Source organism: Xiphophorus hellerii, chromosome 2, assembly GCF_003331165.1.
Source record: "Xiphophorus hellerii strain 12219 chromosome 2, Xiphophorus_hellerii-4.1, whole genome shotgun sequence".
Lineage (NCBI taxonomy): Eukaryota > Metazoa > Chordata > Actinopteri > Cyprinodontiformes > Poeciliidae > Xiphophorus > Xiphophorus hellerii.
The window spans coordinates 30885618-30902077 of NC_045673.1; the positions used below are offsets into that span (position 1 = coordinate 30885618).

General features: G+C 37.4%; 1 protein-coding gene across 2 annotated transcripts in view; it reads left to right on the forward strand.

The window, feature by feature from the left end:
- LOC116729603 (NT-3 growth factor receptor-like) overlaps window positions 1-8993 on the forward strand; it is a 28968-nt gene extending 19975 nt beyond the window's left edge. Inside the window, exons 14-18 of one of the 2 annotated variants that reach the window (XM_032578264.1) lie at window positions 4475-4605; window positions 5161-5333; window positions 5786-6029; window positions 6228-6386; window positions 6484-8993. In XM_032578264.1, coding sequence (XP_032434155.1) covers window positions 4475-4605; window positions 5161-5333; window positions 5786-6029; window positions 6228-6386; window positions 6484-6669 — 893 coding nt within the window. In that variant the 3' untranslated portion in view covers window positions 6670-8993. The remainder of the gene's footprint in view (window positions 1-4474; window positions 4606-5160; window positions 5334-5785; window positions 6030-6227; window positions 6387-6483) is intronic. The other variant, XM_032578274.1, reaches the window with a different exon arrangement.
- The last annotated feature ends 7467 nt before the right edge of the window (window positions 8994-16460 follow it).

Genomic DNA, 16460 nt, shown 5'->3' on the forward strand with positions numbered 1-16460 from the left:
ATTTACAGTGACTTTTCCAGACAAATATATTTCATTGGAATTTTATGTGAAAGACCAACACAAAGTGGTATGCAATTGTGAAGTAGAAAGAAAATTAAACATAATTCAAAACATTTGTTTTTTACAAGTGCTTTTTTAAGTGCTGGATGTGAAAGTATTCAGTCTCCCTGAGTCAATACTTTGTGAATCCACCTTTGGCTGCAACTCCAGCTGCAAGTCTTTAGGGTTTGTCTACCAGCTTTGCATGTCTAGTGACTGAAATTTCTGATCATTCTTCTTTACAAAACAGCTCAAGTTCAGGCGGATTAGCTGGAGAGCGTTTGTAAACTGCAGTTCTATTTCATCCCCACTGACTGCCAGATCATTCTTGCGCATGCGCAGGTCGGGTGTTAATCACAACAAAGTCACCTGTAACCTACCGGTGACCCAAGAGACTATATAGTCACATGACACAAGGCGCTCAGTCCCTTTCGTTCTTCAAGTGTGTTGAGTACAGTTGTGGTTTTTGTGAACCTGGTAGAGTCTGTGTTTACCACTGTTCTCCTATCTACTTGTTGATATTCACCCGATACATTGCAGCGGCTCTCTCTCCTCTGCAGACACAAGGATTGAAGATCCTCCCATATCTGGAAGACTGGCTCATTTGTGCAGCAACACAGGACCAGGTGGTCCGAGACACTCGATTAGTGTCCCACATGAAACCCAGGCGTCATGTGGGACGCCTGGGCTTGCAGGTGAACATGGAGAAAAGCAGTCTGACTCCTTCACAGGAGACAATCTTGTTTTTCTGGCTTTTCTGAGTTTTCTTCCGGGCTTGAAAGACAAGCATGTGCTGGTCATGTGAGGTCAGACAACACCCCTGTCGTTTTTCTCGTCAACCACCAGGGCTGGACCAGATCAAGAAAACTGTTGTGCTTGACTCATTGGCATCTGACCTGGGCAGCTCCATACGTTGCCTGCCTTACAACCCAGGGCCACAGAATATGCCAGAGGATTTTCTGTCCTGTCGGAAGCCGCTTCAGGGAGAGTGAAAGCTTTAGGTGGTGGAGTGTATCTGGAGGGTCTTTGGCAGAGCGAACATAGACCTCTTTGCCTCAAAGGACACAGGTCACTGTCCCCTTTGGTTCTCCTTGGACAACGCCAGCCCCAGTCGTAGGGTCGGAAGTGGACCCCAGCCACTTTCAACTCTCCTGAGGGTTCGTCAGGCGAGTCGAACCCTGACTCTCCTGACAGCCAGGGTTCCCTTAGTGGTTCCCTTCTGGCCGGTGAAGACTTTTCTCTAATGTGTGAGCCAGCTTACCGAAGCGTCTGCCCTACAATAGGGATCTTCTTTCCCAGATGAGGGGCCAAATTTTCTGACCCCAGCTCTGGTTTGGCCCCTGCAAGGCCAGGGTCCACTTTCTCAAAGTATGCTGGGCATGTGTAGAGCCCTGGAAATATGTTAAGAACGTGATAATGTTAAATTAATAGGTATAATTATCTTATTGACATCAGATAATGTCAATAAATAAGATGTCACTGGAGGCAGGCAGTACCCAGCCACTCCATCTTGCCTTGTTTGACGCGGGAGGCCTCTCTGAACCTCTATGCCCTGTTTGTGCTCTTGAGGCACATATCGATTCCATGGTGTCTTTCTCAAAGACATATGACAAATGCCTGCTATACAAAAAAGCAGCAACTTGCACACTTGGATATGACCGCTAAGGCTTATGCCTTGCAGGCGGTCAGTAGGAATGAAATGTAAAGAAAATTATGACTGTCACTGCGGTTCTATGAATCCCAGTTGATAGTCAGTGTGCGTGGTCCTTCAGAATCCTTGAGCTGAAAGAAGGTTAAGGGATTGAGCGCTGGGTGTCATGTGACTATATAGAGTTATGTGGGTCACAGGCAGGTTACAGGTGATTTTCTTATTAACACTTAATCTGTGCATGTGCAAAAATGTTCATTCAGTGCTTGAAGCACAGACTGTGGCAGTCATCCAGTCATCATGTTCCAAATTATTGTGCAATTGATATTTTCTCAGATTTTCCTAAATGGTCAATACAAATGATGGTCAGTATAATTTTCAAGTCATGAACTATTACAGTATAAATCAAATTTTACTGAACAAAGCTCCCCATGAGAACAGTATTTTTTTCAAAAATAAAAAACTCAAAATGCACTGTTCCAAATTATTATGCACAGCAGATTTTCTAAACATTTTATGGATTATAAAGATCTGCAAAAGGTAATTCTTTCAATGTGCGGCATTAAGTGGTCACATGCACTAAAATCAAAAGCTATTTCAATCAAAAACATCTTAACAGACCAAGTTACATGTTAACATAGAACCCCTTCTTTGATATAACCTGCACAATTCTTGATCCATTGAACTTGTGAGTTTGTGGAGTTTCTGCTTGAATTTCTTTGCAGGATGTCAGAATATCTTCCCAGAGCTGCTGTTTTGATATGAACTACATTCCACCCTCTGATCTTCTGCTTGAGGAAACTCCAAAGGTTCTCAATAGGGTTGAGGTCAGAGGAGGATGGTGACCACACCATGAGTTTCTCCCCTTTTATGCCCATAGCAGCCAATGAGACGGTGGTATTCCTTGCAGCATGAGATGGTGCATTGTCATGCATGAAGATGATTTTGCTACTGAAGGTACAGCTCTTCTTTTTGAACCATGAAAGAAAGTGATCAGTCAGAAAGTCCATCTACTTTGCTGAGGTCATTTTCACACCTTCATGGACTCTGAAGGGGCCGACCAGCTCTCTCTCTCTCTCTCTCTCTCTCTCTCTGTCTCTCTCTCTCCTCATGATTTCGGCCCAAAAAGTGACTCCACCACCTCCTTGCTGATGTCACAGCCGTGTTGGGACATGGTGGCCATCCACCACTAATCCTCTACTGCGTCCATCTGGACCATCCAAGGTTGCGTTTGAAAATGAATGTTCATGTACGGCTGGGCCCACTGTGACCATTTCTGCTTGTGAGCTCTGGTTAGGGGAGGCTAATAGTAGGTTGATGCACCACAAGCCTCTGGAGGATCCTCCACCTTGAGGTTCCAGAGGCACCAGCAGCTTCAAATAACTGTTTGCTGCTTTGTAAGGGCATTTTAACAGCTGCTCTCTTAATCTGATGAATTTATCTAACAGAAACCTTCCTCATTCTGCCTTTATCTGTACAAACCCATCTTTGTTCTGAATCAGCCACAAATCTCTTCACAGTACGATAACGCTTCATTTGTCGTTACATATCTAATGTTTTCATACCTTGTCATACGGCACTACAATATCTGATGATTTTCATCAGCAGAGATCCTTTCTCTTTCCCATATTGCTTGAAACCTGTGGCCTGCTTAATAATGTGGAACATCCTTCTTAAGTAGATTTCCTTTAATTGAGCTCATCAGACAAACTAATCAACCAGCTCTCTGAAATTAATTATAGTGATTGAAAGAGCCCTGACACACAATACCATCTATAAATTTAATAGCACTACAAAATATTTAATCTTTATGACACTTAAATCCAATTTGCATAATAATTTGGAACACGGTGTAAAACCATAGTTACAGTCGGAACTTTTGTTTTCAGGTCTAGCCACAGATTTTCGAATGAGTTTATGTCTGGACTTTGACTGAGTCACTATAACACATGAATATGTTTAGTTTTAACCCATTCCACTGTAGCCCTGGCTTTATGTTGAAGGTGGTTGTCTTGCTGGAAGATTAACCTCAAAACAAGAAAAAGTTAAAGGAGTATGAATACTTTTGCAAGCTATTGTACCTTTACATCTTATTCTGTTTCTGGTAAGCTAGCTGCATCATTGCAAAAACACTTCCAGCTTATCAGAATAAAAGCAGTTCTCATTCTGTTCATTAAGAAGTTTGATATTATCTTACTCAATTGTTACTGGCTCATTATCTTGTTTGTAGCAATGTACATTTATAGCAAACATGCTTACTGTTTAGACTTGGCAGCCAATGTTTTCAATGTGGATTAAGAACAGTTTTAATCTCATTAAACATCCAACTTGGAGTAAAAAGAAACTCTTCAAAACATATTTAGTGAAGTAAATAGTAGCCTCAAAAAAACAGCCCTTTGTTTTACGAGTCTGAGCCTTTGGATATTAAGCACTGATTTTATTCCACTTAAACATCTGATGCAAACATATTTTTTTCTTAAATGAATGTGCACTTAAGTTAAGTTCAAAATACAATTTAGTGGTTGTGCTTGAACATGTCAGTGTTCAACAAATGCCAAGTATACAGTATACACCAAATACCACCAAAAGACAGACTGGTCACACCTGGAGTGAGTTATTCTATATTGTTTAGCATTTCATCTAGAGAGATGAGTGATTGCATTTCAAAATGAGATGCATGGATGCTTTGCGAGCGCACAAATGAAAATATACAGCTAAAAGCATGCACTTAATATGTCAAAAACCATTTTATAAGCAGCATACTCAGTTACTTTCTATCATTCTCAGATGTTCAACACATTAAGCGTCGGGATATCATTTTGAAGAGGGAGCTTGGTGAAGGTGCCTTTGGAAAGGTCTTCCTGGCTGAATGTTATAACTTAAGTCCAACCAAGGATAAAATGCTGGTAGCTGTAAAGGTAAGACCAGTGTGTGTGTTGCAGCATCAGGGGAGTTTAACCTTCTGAAACCAGGACAGTCTGGAGTGTTTTGGAAACAAACCTACAGACATTTGCTCTCTGAACAATTAGCAAAGCTAGTCAAGATTACAATTGACATGTGAACTCCATGTTCACAACTAGATAACTCCATTAAATTATGTTTTTACTATTAATTATTATATATTTAAAATGTCTCAGATAAAAAAATTATCTAAGTGCACTTTAAATTTACTTTTGTCTTTTAAGGTCTTGTACATTTCATGTGTAAAGCATTGTGATTAGACTTTTTTTTGTCTTTGACCAGGTTAATATGTCTGTTCTCTGGGTCATGGATGTGCCAACAAGAACTCTGTCCATCTTTTTATTTCCACAGCGTCCTTTGGCTTTTTGTCGCATTTCTGATTTTCTTGCCAGAGAATTCTGTTTTAATCAGTGACCATATATTTATTTTTCAATGCTAAGTCTGCTCATAGTCAACACTGTGGTAAAACACACTGAATATTTTGGAAATGCTACATCTCTTGCTGTTTCCAGACTCTAAAGGACCCCACACTTGCAGCTAGGAAGGATTTCCAGCATGAGGCAGAGCTGCTGACCAACCTGCAGCACGAACACATAGTCAAGTTCTATGGAGTGTGTGTGGATGGAGACCCTCTCATCATGGTTTTTGAATACATGAAGCATGGAGATCTCAACAAGTTTCTCAGGTCAGTGATGCAGTCTACTAAACTCTGAGCTGTAATGAGAATTCTTGTGAACATAATTTTGTAGCTTATAGAAGTTGTTTATGCTACTATGCTAAAAATTATAAGAACCATTTGCTTTTTCCTGACTTTGAAAGAAAGTGAAACATTTGGAAAACTAAAACTCCTTTTTGAGGCTGTACAGCTACATACATCTTAATGTAATTATGTTTATATTATATTGTAAATTAATTAAAAACATTATTATTGCTGTTATTAATTTAAATATTTTTGTTATTTGATTATTGCATTTGAATGTATAAAAAAGTTTCTGTTGTTGGTATAAATCATTTGTATAGTATCTGATGCTTTTTGATTTGCATTACATTCTAAAAATGCTTCAAATTGTAAGAAACACCAAATCTTAAGCGTGAGTAACAATGAAAAGAAATATAACGGTGAAACTGTCCCCTCAGAGCCCATGGACCAGATGCCACAATCCTAGTAGATGGGCAGCCTCTTCAGACCAACGGGGAGCTGGGTCTGTCCCAGATGCTTCACATAGCAAGTCAGATCGCAGGGGGGATGATCTACCTGGCATCCCAGCACTTTGTCCATCGTGATCTTGCAACAAGGAACTGTTTGGTGGGGAATGGCCTTCTGGTGAAAATAGGAGATTTTGGCATGTCCAGAGACATTTACAGCACAGATTACTACAGGGTAAGAACACACTTGAATATTCCCCACAACTCTTAGTCACTTTGATATATTTAATCAAATAACCTAAAATGAAAGAACCTATAAATAGTGTTGTTTTTTTTTTAACTGGTCTTTTTAAACACACATCATATTAGTTAACTCAAATCAAAATGTAATTTTTGCTTTACATTTCTCATGTTCATAAACCTACTTGTTTAGGTTGGAGGTCACACCATGCTTCCCATTCGTTGGATGCCCCCAGAGAGCATCATGTACAGGAAGTTCACCACAGAGAGCGATGTCTGGAGCTTTGGAGTTATTCTGTGGGAGATCTTCACATATGGCAAACAGCCGTGGTTTCAGCTCGCCAACAATGAGGTACCATACACACAGTTATATTAGATACATTTGGATTTGTTTTTTCTTTTCTTGCATTTTTCTTTGTTTTTTTTAACCACCTTTTTGTCCTTTTCAGGTTATTGAATGCATTACCCAGGGCAGGGTACTAGAGCGCCCAAGAGTCTGTCCAAAGGAAGTCTATGACATCATGCTGGGCTGCTGGCAAAGGGAGCCACAGCAGCGCCTCATCATTAAAGACATTCAGAAGAAGCTTTTGGCCCTGATGAAATCCACACCAGTTTATCTGGACATATTGGGATGAGAAAAAGGTTCAAATGTAATCCTGGAGGCAAAGGAACAAAACTCTCATACAAGACCCCAATCAAATCAACATGTACAGCAGGATAAAGACTCACATCTGCTCTACATCTGTTTTACTTAATAGAAGCCAAACTACCTTAAATAATCCTGGAAATTAGGTAGACCAAAAAGAACCTAAGAACCTACAAAAGATATTGTAGATTTTTTTTTTTTTACATGAACTCAAAGCATAAGACTCATTTAGAACTACACATTGTATCAAACTGGAGGTAAGTTTGTCAACAATATTGCCCTAGTCTGGATTATTTTAACATCATTTTGAATAAATTGCTCCACCCACATGCATAGATTATTGCAGCATTGCTTTTTCAGTCCTGACCTACAGTAGTCATTTTTGTAGTTTGGTGATTTGTGAGATATACTGCCATAGATGTCACTGTATGTGCATACATGTTAATCAGAATTAATTTTTCCACTCTGTTGTGTTCAGTACTCAATATTCCAGTACTTTGTCATTTTATATGCATAATAATAAAAAGATTACATGCACTAAACTCAAATAACATTCGTCTTCAGTCTGGTGATTCTATAGCTTCATGAAGGACATGATCGAATGGTTCTTATAGATGGCAGAAGGTTAGTCACTAAGTCTGCTAGCGCAATGTCTTAAAATAAAAACGTACTCTTTCTGTATAAAAATTTATTTTAAAAATGAAAGTGAGATCCTGATGAACTCAACGTTTTACCTTCATGACAGAAAAGTCTCAATACATATACTAACACTGAGAAACCATTAGTAAATATCAACTTTGCTGATTACATTGCATTTTGGCAATATGACATTGGAGATGTTCAGGAAAGTAACGTTTTTGCACACAAATGAACAAAGTTTCCATCTCCCCACTTTACCATGATATTACTATAATTTGAAGTAATCTTTTTGACATTAAACACATAATGTAAACATGTCCACAATGTATATACATGATAAACGATATGCATAATCTGTATACATAATGTGTATAATGTTGCACACATTATGAATAAACATAATGTGTATACATTGTCCAAATGTAAGAAACATTTGGGCCATGATTCTTACATGAAGCTGATATGATAGACTGTTTGCATGTTGTTCGGTTTAGTGTCAATACATAACCACATTATGAATGTGTGCAGTTTGGCATGCCTGACTTAGTACAAAGCATTGTGTGTGACTCCAGATCCCACAAGTCATTGCACATTACACTTTATATTTTACATTAAAAAGTGTGGAGCGCTGTACAGTATTCCCAAAACTGTCCTGAACGCTCTGACCGAGTGAATATCTTACGCCTCTTCGAAGAACTTCAGACCCGAACCATAGACCAGGATTTTGTGCAACTAGCAGCACTGACCACATACTGTCTTCCTGCTGCCATGGTAACAAGCTTACCTGTAACCACAGATGGAGTACTGACCCAATCATTCAGTTCCAGCCAGCTGTTTTCTTAGTGTGTTCTGACCACCAATGTAGTAAGTGCACATATGAACATAAATACAAGGCGACACATTCCAGGCTAATTTATTAGATTAAAGTTTTTTTGTTTTGTTTTGGGGGTTTTTAATAAGGTACTTTTGATGAAGCAGACTGAACATTTAGATTCTTCTGTCACAAACACAGATCACAAGAATAATCTCATTTTACTGTAGGTACATGTTTAACACATATTTGTTGAAGATTTAAGTTAACTTTCAAGTGTAACAAGTACTGGTGCTTCACAGGGACATTTCTGTAAGTCTGTGGGATTATCAGAATAAACTGAAAGGAAAAATGTTGGAAACCAATTGATTCAAAACTACATCTTGTGGCATACAGCCAGGCATCAAAATACACCATTTTACCAGCTCTGCTAGCTTATAGCATCACTCAGATCTATTCTTTCTTTAGCACTTTGTTAATTTTAAGGACAATGATGTCTAATTTACATAATTAAACACAAATTTTACTGTTGGAAAACATATGTTCTTCTAGATATGAAGCTGAGAAATCCAGTCAATTTTATTAATTTGTCTTCATGTTCTTGTTCAACTGAGAACAAGACGATATTGTTTCAGAGGCAACCTTCACTGTACAGTCATATTCAATAAATTAGAATATGCACTCTAATGAGGGTTGTTAGATTAAAAGTACCTTTTGAAAATAATATCCTAAAAGCAGGTATGATACATACTTTTCATTAAGCTCGCATTTCTGTATTAAAAATATTTGTTGATTGGTCTGATGTAATATTCATACTTTAGATGTCTATTTGTATTAGCTTTAGGTGGAAAATTGTCATTTTAACAGAAATAAAGGCTTTCAAATGTCCATTATGTGTAATTAATCTATATTATGTTTGACTTTGTGATAAAGTTCTTAAAATAAATTGACTTTTCAATAATCTAATTTATTCAATGAGTCTGTATTTTTTTTTACTCTATAGATAATTTGCTGAGCCAGAAAAGCTTTCCAGTAACTATGGCAAATCGTTATTTACTTAGTTCCTAATACAACAAGTAAATATGTGTAATTTTTTAAAACGTTCTAAACGTGTGGAATAGGATTTCACCTGATCAGCAGTCTGGTGTCATTATCAAATTCTTCTCTTCTTAATGCACCACACATTTCCATTATGAGATTGATCTGAACCGTTGGCATGTACTCTACTCAAGCACATGCACTCTGCCTTGAATTAAGCCACACTATTGCAAGTCATACAGAAGGTCTGGAACAATTATGTTAGAAAAGAAAAAACTTTAATGGTAGCTTGTATCCTTTCCAGTCATGCTAACAATTATGTACGGCAAGAAAGTTACAGATTTTAACATTACCGACTGTCTTTTTTTATCCTTATTTTGTAGAAGTTAAACAGTTTTTTTTTTCTTTTTCAAGAAAAAATTTAACATGGAGTAAATGCTGCAAGTCAATGATTCGATTCAATCTGCTGGGTTTCCTTAAATAGAATAGAATAGAATAGAATAGAATATACTTTATTGATCCTCAAGGGGAAATTGCTTATTTGTTCAAAGCTACTCTCCATCTTAGGTAATAAATACAAAGTTTGTAAAATATACTATATACTGTATATAGTATATACTATACTATGTATATACTATACTATGTACAGTATATATATATAGTACAGACCAAAAGTTTGGACACAACTGTGTGTCCAAACTTTTGGTCTGTACTCAGTTCAGACCAAAAGTTTGGACACACCTTCTCATTGAATTCAATGAGAAAGTGTGTCCAAACATTTGGTCTGTACTGTATATATATATATACATATATATATATATATATATATATATATATATAAAGAAATGTTTTAAACTTTTTTGAATAATTTATTGATCTCCTTGATAACTAGGATCAGTTTGAATGTATTTTGATTAAATTTAAATTAGTATTATCATTATTTATTTTGTTTTGGGGGAGGGCGGGGCGGAGTGCCTTGAGAAGACATTTGTTGTGAATTGGCGCTGTATAAATAATCTGAGTTGAATTAAAACTGAATTAATTTTCTCCAAGTATTCCAGCTTCCTTCCACAACCCAGAAACATGATTGTTATGTTTACTGGGCTCTCTAAGCTGTCTGTGTGTGAGCAGGGCTGAGGTTAGTAATGAACTGGTAACCTGTCCAGCATGTACCCCGCCTGTCACCCAGTGACTTCCTGTCTCGGGTTCCTACAGGAAACCACTCCACATCATGATGCTGCCATCCCCGTACTTCTCAGATCGAATAGCTTTCTTAAGTTTTCAAGCTTTGCCCCTTTTCTTCAAATATAACAAATGTTGGGGTAATTATTTTACTTTCATCTGACAATAGGACATGTGTCTAAAATATATCGTCTTGTATTTAAGTGGGTTTACAAACTGTAATTGAACATTTTTTTATTGAACTCCAAAAGCAGCATCTCTGCGCGGCCTTTTAGCTCATTGTAGTATAAGACTGGTTTTGCTGTGGTTGGCTTCTTACCAACTTCAGCCAGCATATTTACAAGGTCTATTTGGCTTTTGCTCTCTTTCACACATTTTGCATAAAATCATGTTCATATCTGAGACACAGAGAAGCTGTTTCCTTCCTGGATCTGACTGCTGGACTCTCCCTTGCTGTTTATACTTACCTATTATTGTTTTGCACCTTCTGGAAATTTTGCTCAAGAATGAAACAGCCTCAAGTTCAGCATTCTCTTCCTCTGACATTTATCCTGATTTCTTTAGAGGTATAATAAACATTTAAAATTTAAATTGAAAATAAATTTTTGGTGACACGAGATCAAACCCTGTCAATCTCACTATGGCACTAATCCAGAAAGTTTAAATTACAATTTAAACTGTAATTTAAATTACAGTTAGTAAACTGTAAGGTTGTTTCTGCAAAGCTCATGAAGAAGAATTATACAAAAAATATTAATTTCCCCCTGAGCACTCAGTATTTGACAAAGATTAAAAAAGCTGGTTTGTAGTTCGTAATTTGTTTTCAAGGCTTTTTTTTTTTTTAAATACCTCACGTTAAAGATTAGTAATATAAATATCCTGCTTTTGTTGTTGGGAGTGATGAATCAGACAATTTCCATGTGCATAAAAATGGATCCAAAGGTTAAAAAGAAGTATTTAATAAATAAAGATAAAATACAAAATAGATGAGGGGGGGAAAAGAGTTGCTTTCAAACAATGCTGAAAATTATTTTACATACTGTAGGGCTCAAAGGATTCCTATTTCTAGATAGAAATAGACTCCTCACTGACTGGAAGTCGGAGTTGTACAGGCTGAAGAGAAATGGTGAAGGTCCCCTGTGGTAATCCAGAGCTGGTGACCACCCTCTCCGACACACAATCCCTCTGTCACACAAACTGCTATCAGTCAGCTGGTGAATAATTCAGGAGGTTTTGGTGGAATCCATCTGTATGTGTTGGAGCTTCTCACATGGCAGTGCAGGCTGAGCTGTGTTCATAAAATCATGATACTAACACTCCTGCCGTCTTTGCATGAATAGGAGTGACAACAGATTCTACTCTGAAGATCCTGAATCACGCAGATGAGATTAAAATAAACTATCAGTTGCTCTCAGTTAATTGACTCATTTACATATTTGAACTTGTGTAGATTTTTGAGTGGAAAATACAGATTACAAGACAATTCCTATTTGTTCCTTAACAAAAATCAACCCACAAGCATTTTAAACATATATGATGTAATATTTACATGTTATTTATTAATTAATGGAATGTATATTGAAGTAACATGTGAAGGACATCAGTCAAGAAGTTAAATATAGAGTGAAAATTAGTTTTCCAGATGGAAAATTGGACACTTTGTAACTTTGTTACAGAGTGGCTAAAGGACAAGAAAGTCAATGTTTTGTTGAGGTCATCACAAAGCCATGACCCGAGTCCCGTCAGGAGAAATGGGCCAGAATTCCAGCAACCCAAAAGGTTTCATACAAGGCAATGCTACAAAATACAGAGGAGATGTATGTAAACTTCTGATTTTGAAGACATTAATAATTACATTTCTGACATACTCACATTCTCATTATTGTGGAATTTAGCTAATTGAATTGATCTTGGTGTACTTATTTTGGTTTCAACTGTAAAAATGGCTGAACCAGAGTGAAGTTGACAGAAATCAACATTTATTTGCATTTTGGATGATTTGTAGCTAATCACACCAATGACCCTAATTCTACAGTATCTGTTTGGGTAAAAGTTGCTTTATTGCTTTAAATAATGACAGAATAAGAAACATGTTTCAATTGGCTGGTATTGCTAGTGATTGGTTAAACTGGTATCTAAACACACATGGCTAATTCTGCTGGTTTTGTGTTGCCCTGTCAGTTCTGACCCAAACGCAGCGCAGCCTGTTTTCCATCTGTTCTGGTTAATTGCTGCACAGCTTTTTCAACCTCTTTAATTCAAACAGAAGCTTATGCTTGTTGAATCCATTAATTTAAGTGTTTAAATGATCTTGGCTCAGAGATGAAAGGTCCTCCCCACACATTACAAATTAAGTTATGGCCCAAGTCATAAACACTACTGCATATTAACACCAACCAGAGTTTCTGTTAATATAAGACAATATGTGGCATAAAAATGACTTCATTTAGGTCTTTGTATCAGTGTCTGTCGCTAGGTGAGCTAGTATTCCATTTACATGACTCACAATTCCCTTCGGTCTTTAAGGAGCTTTCAGACTACTAAATAATTCACTCTTCACAAATCATAGAGCAGATTTCAGAGCAGATGCTCAAGTTTCATATTTTGTTTTGTAAAAACCTGATATAGGTTTTTTCCAACCTCAGAGGAACAGCCCTGTTCTCCTGCTCTCATCTGTCCTGTCCTCCTTATCGCGGCCTCCCAGTCCCTGCAGAAATGTTTCCAGTGGAACGTGATGCGTGGAGTCAACTTCTCTGAGGGTTTGGTACAATTTTCCTACACTGCCTGTTTTCCTAATTCAACACAATGGTCTGACACCTTATTTAAAAAGTCATGAGAATCAAGCTAACTTTGAAATTACCTGTGATACAGAGACAGTATATTGCAGTATTCCTATTTTTTTATTGTCAAATTTGATCTATTTTTATTTTTGAAATCACTTGCAACTGTGTATTGGTGAGGTTTTTTTATTTTTTATTTTCTCCATGTTTGCCTCTTCTTTTTTTGTTATTGCATTACTACTGCATTTTATTTTCTGAGGACCTTTTCTCTGTTTCTGCAGACCAAATTGTTTCTCATTGCAGATGTTGGTATCTCAGTCTGCTGATGTTTGTCTCAACCAGGGAATTTTTAATTCACCTAATACTGAGTGCTGAATACACAGTATTTTCTTATTATTCTTTAAAAGAGACATCTTAAATACAGGAAGGCTTATATGGCTAAATATTCTGGTTATAACTTTAGAGAAGACAGAAGTTGTCATCTTTGAACCTGGAGATCTTAATAAATATTTGGCCTCCAGTAATATTGTAAAGACCTTCACAATATATTTTTTTACTGAACAGGTTTCCAGGATGTCCTATATTTACCTGCCCATATTCTCCAAATAAGAAATATCCTGTCCTTGAGTGATTCATATAACTAGTCCATACATTTCTTATTTTTATTTTGATTCCTGATTATCATGAATGTTAGTGAAAAGCTTCTAGCTCCCAAACACTGCAGTAGGAGTTCCCATAACATTTAAAAGGAGAAATCATACATCTCCAATTTAACATCCCTTCATTTGCTCACTTTATGTTCACAGTAGAATTTCTCATTTGGTTTGGTTCACTTTCACTGTGAGCTCTTAAAACCAGACCGAGCTGACTGGACAACATCATGCACAATAGCTGCTTGTTAGTTCCACCGTCACAAGTTGCTCAGTGTGAGCAGCAGGCAAGTCAGCAAGCTGTTCTGTATACATGAGATGAATGCAGAAGTACAGAAAAATAAGGGAGAAAGCAACAGACAGGCATACTGCAGCACATCAGTCTGAAGCATGGCTGACCCTGCAGTCTGAAAACATTTATTAATTTCTCTTTCTTTCTAATCTCTCTCTCATACACACACACACACACACATCCAATGGTCAGAATAAAATACAAAAATCAAATCAGCAGATACCCTAACAAGTTCACCTAAACAAGAGCACAATTCCAAATAGAGCATGAGACCGTTACCAGCTTGGTGATTGGGCCTGTGGGACACTTAAATGAGCATTTAACTGAGCCGATCAATATAGCTTCCTCCTGACAAACCTTATTAACTGCTACTGCAACAAGAGAGCTGACACACTCTGGGCATGTTTACACTAACACACAGATTCTGGGTGTGAGGAGATGGAAGGTTTATATTACTTCTGGGTGCCGACTTCAGCTGTGTGAGGATACGAAGGAAAAGCTCATTTGATTTGTTCAACTGTTCTGCACAGTGTATTTGTCAAATCTATTTAATTCACACAGCACTGTTTGTACGTATTGGTAATTTAAAGTTTGTTATATAAAAAGTAAAGATGGTTTAAAAAAACACACAGTGAGCAAAATGACATCATAACACAATGGGTATTATAGGTTTATTTATGAACATTTTGATGACTGGCTAAAAATAAAGAAATGATTCAATAGTACTAAGGCAACTAAAAATTTTGTGACAAGCTATAATCAAATGCACAGATATAATTGGCTAATATTTATCACTGTGTTTAATAAAACAAAATAACATGAGTTTCCCTTGTCCAATTCAATTAATAAGAACCTATTTTTTTATCTTCTAATAAATTCATATGGGCATGTATATATTATCAGACTTTCACAAAAGACCTTACAAAGTTCCAAAATTATCTAGAAATGGCGTGATTTAACACACCTGAAAAAATGCATATGAAGGAAGTTATGACATTACCACACTGTCAGCATTTACCAAATAATTTTCCCCTGCTGTTTCCCACTTCCTGGTGATCCTCATCTACACTCTCCATGCTCTCTGCATCAGCAGTGCCTGATCCTGCAGCAAAAGGCTACAATCAAACCAACCAGGACCCATGCTGGTCCTGGACCCATTAGAGTCAGGATGCAGCTACATGGCATGCTAGCATACTGAATCAACTGGAGAGTTGGGTCGGACTCTCCGGTCCAGTGCTTAACTGGTTTGAATCTTATATAAAGAACAGGAAACTTCTAATCAAAGAGGTCAAAGGTTACATGTGGGGTACCCCAAGGTTCAATCAGGGGACCCCTCTTATTCAATATTTATATGCTCCCACTAGCTCAGGTTATAACAGGAAATAATATTAGCTACCATAACTATGCAGATGACACACAGCTCTACATTACGATGTCACCAGGTGACTCAGAGCCCATCCAATCACTGAACAGATGCTTAGAGCAGATAAATGTGTGGATGTGCCAAAACTTCCTCCAGCTGAACAGAAACAAAACTGAAGTTATTATTTTTGGACCTAAAGAGGAACGATCTAGAGTTGTAGATATAGAGTTATAGATCTAGAGTTATAGATCTAGAGTCAATGAACAGCTTCAGTTATTACAACTAAAAACCAGTGATCAGGCCCGAAACCTGGGAGTAGTGATGGACTCTGACCTGAACCTCCAGAGCCACAAAAAGACAGTTACAAAGTCGGCCTTCTATCACCTGAAGAACATTTCCAGGATTAAAGGACTAATGTCTCAGCAAAATCTAGAGAAACTAATTCATGCGTTTATCTTCAGTAGCATTGATTATTGAAACAGCGTCTTCACAGGTCTGTCCAACAAATCAATCAAACAGCTGCAGCTGATCCATAATGCTGCTGCTCGCGTTCTCACTAAAACCAGGAAGATAGAGCACATAACACCAGTTTTAAAGTCCCTCCACTGGCTCCCTGTAGCTCAAAGAATAGACTTTAAAATACTGTTGTTAGTTTACAAATCACTGAACGGCTTAGCACCACAATACATTAAAGATCTGCTGTTGTTGTATCAACCTTCCAGACCTCTCAGGTTCTGGTTCTGGTCTGCTCTGCATCCCCAGAACCAGAACCAAACGAGGAGAAGCAGCTTTCAGCATCTATGCACCACAAATTTGGAACAAACTTCCAGAAAACTGTAAAACAGCTGAAACACTGACTTCCTTTAAATCTAGACTAAAAACCCACCTGTTTAGGATTGTATTTGAAACGTAATCAATTACATATTTAATGATGGAACTTGACTTAATGTCATGGTTTGATTGTTGATTCTATGTTGAAATTGCACAAAAATCCGTGAGGGACGACGGAGTCCCAGAGCAAAATT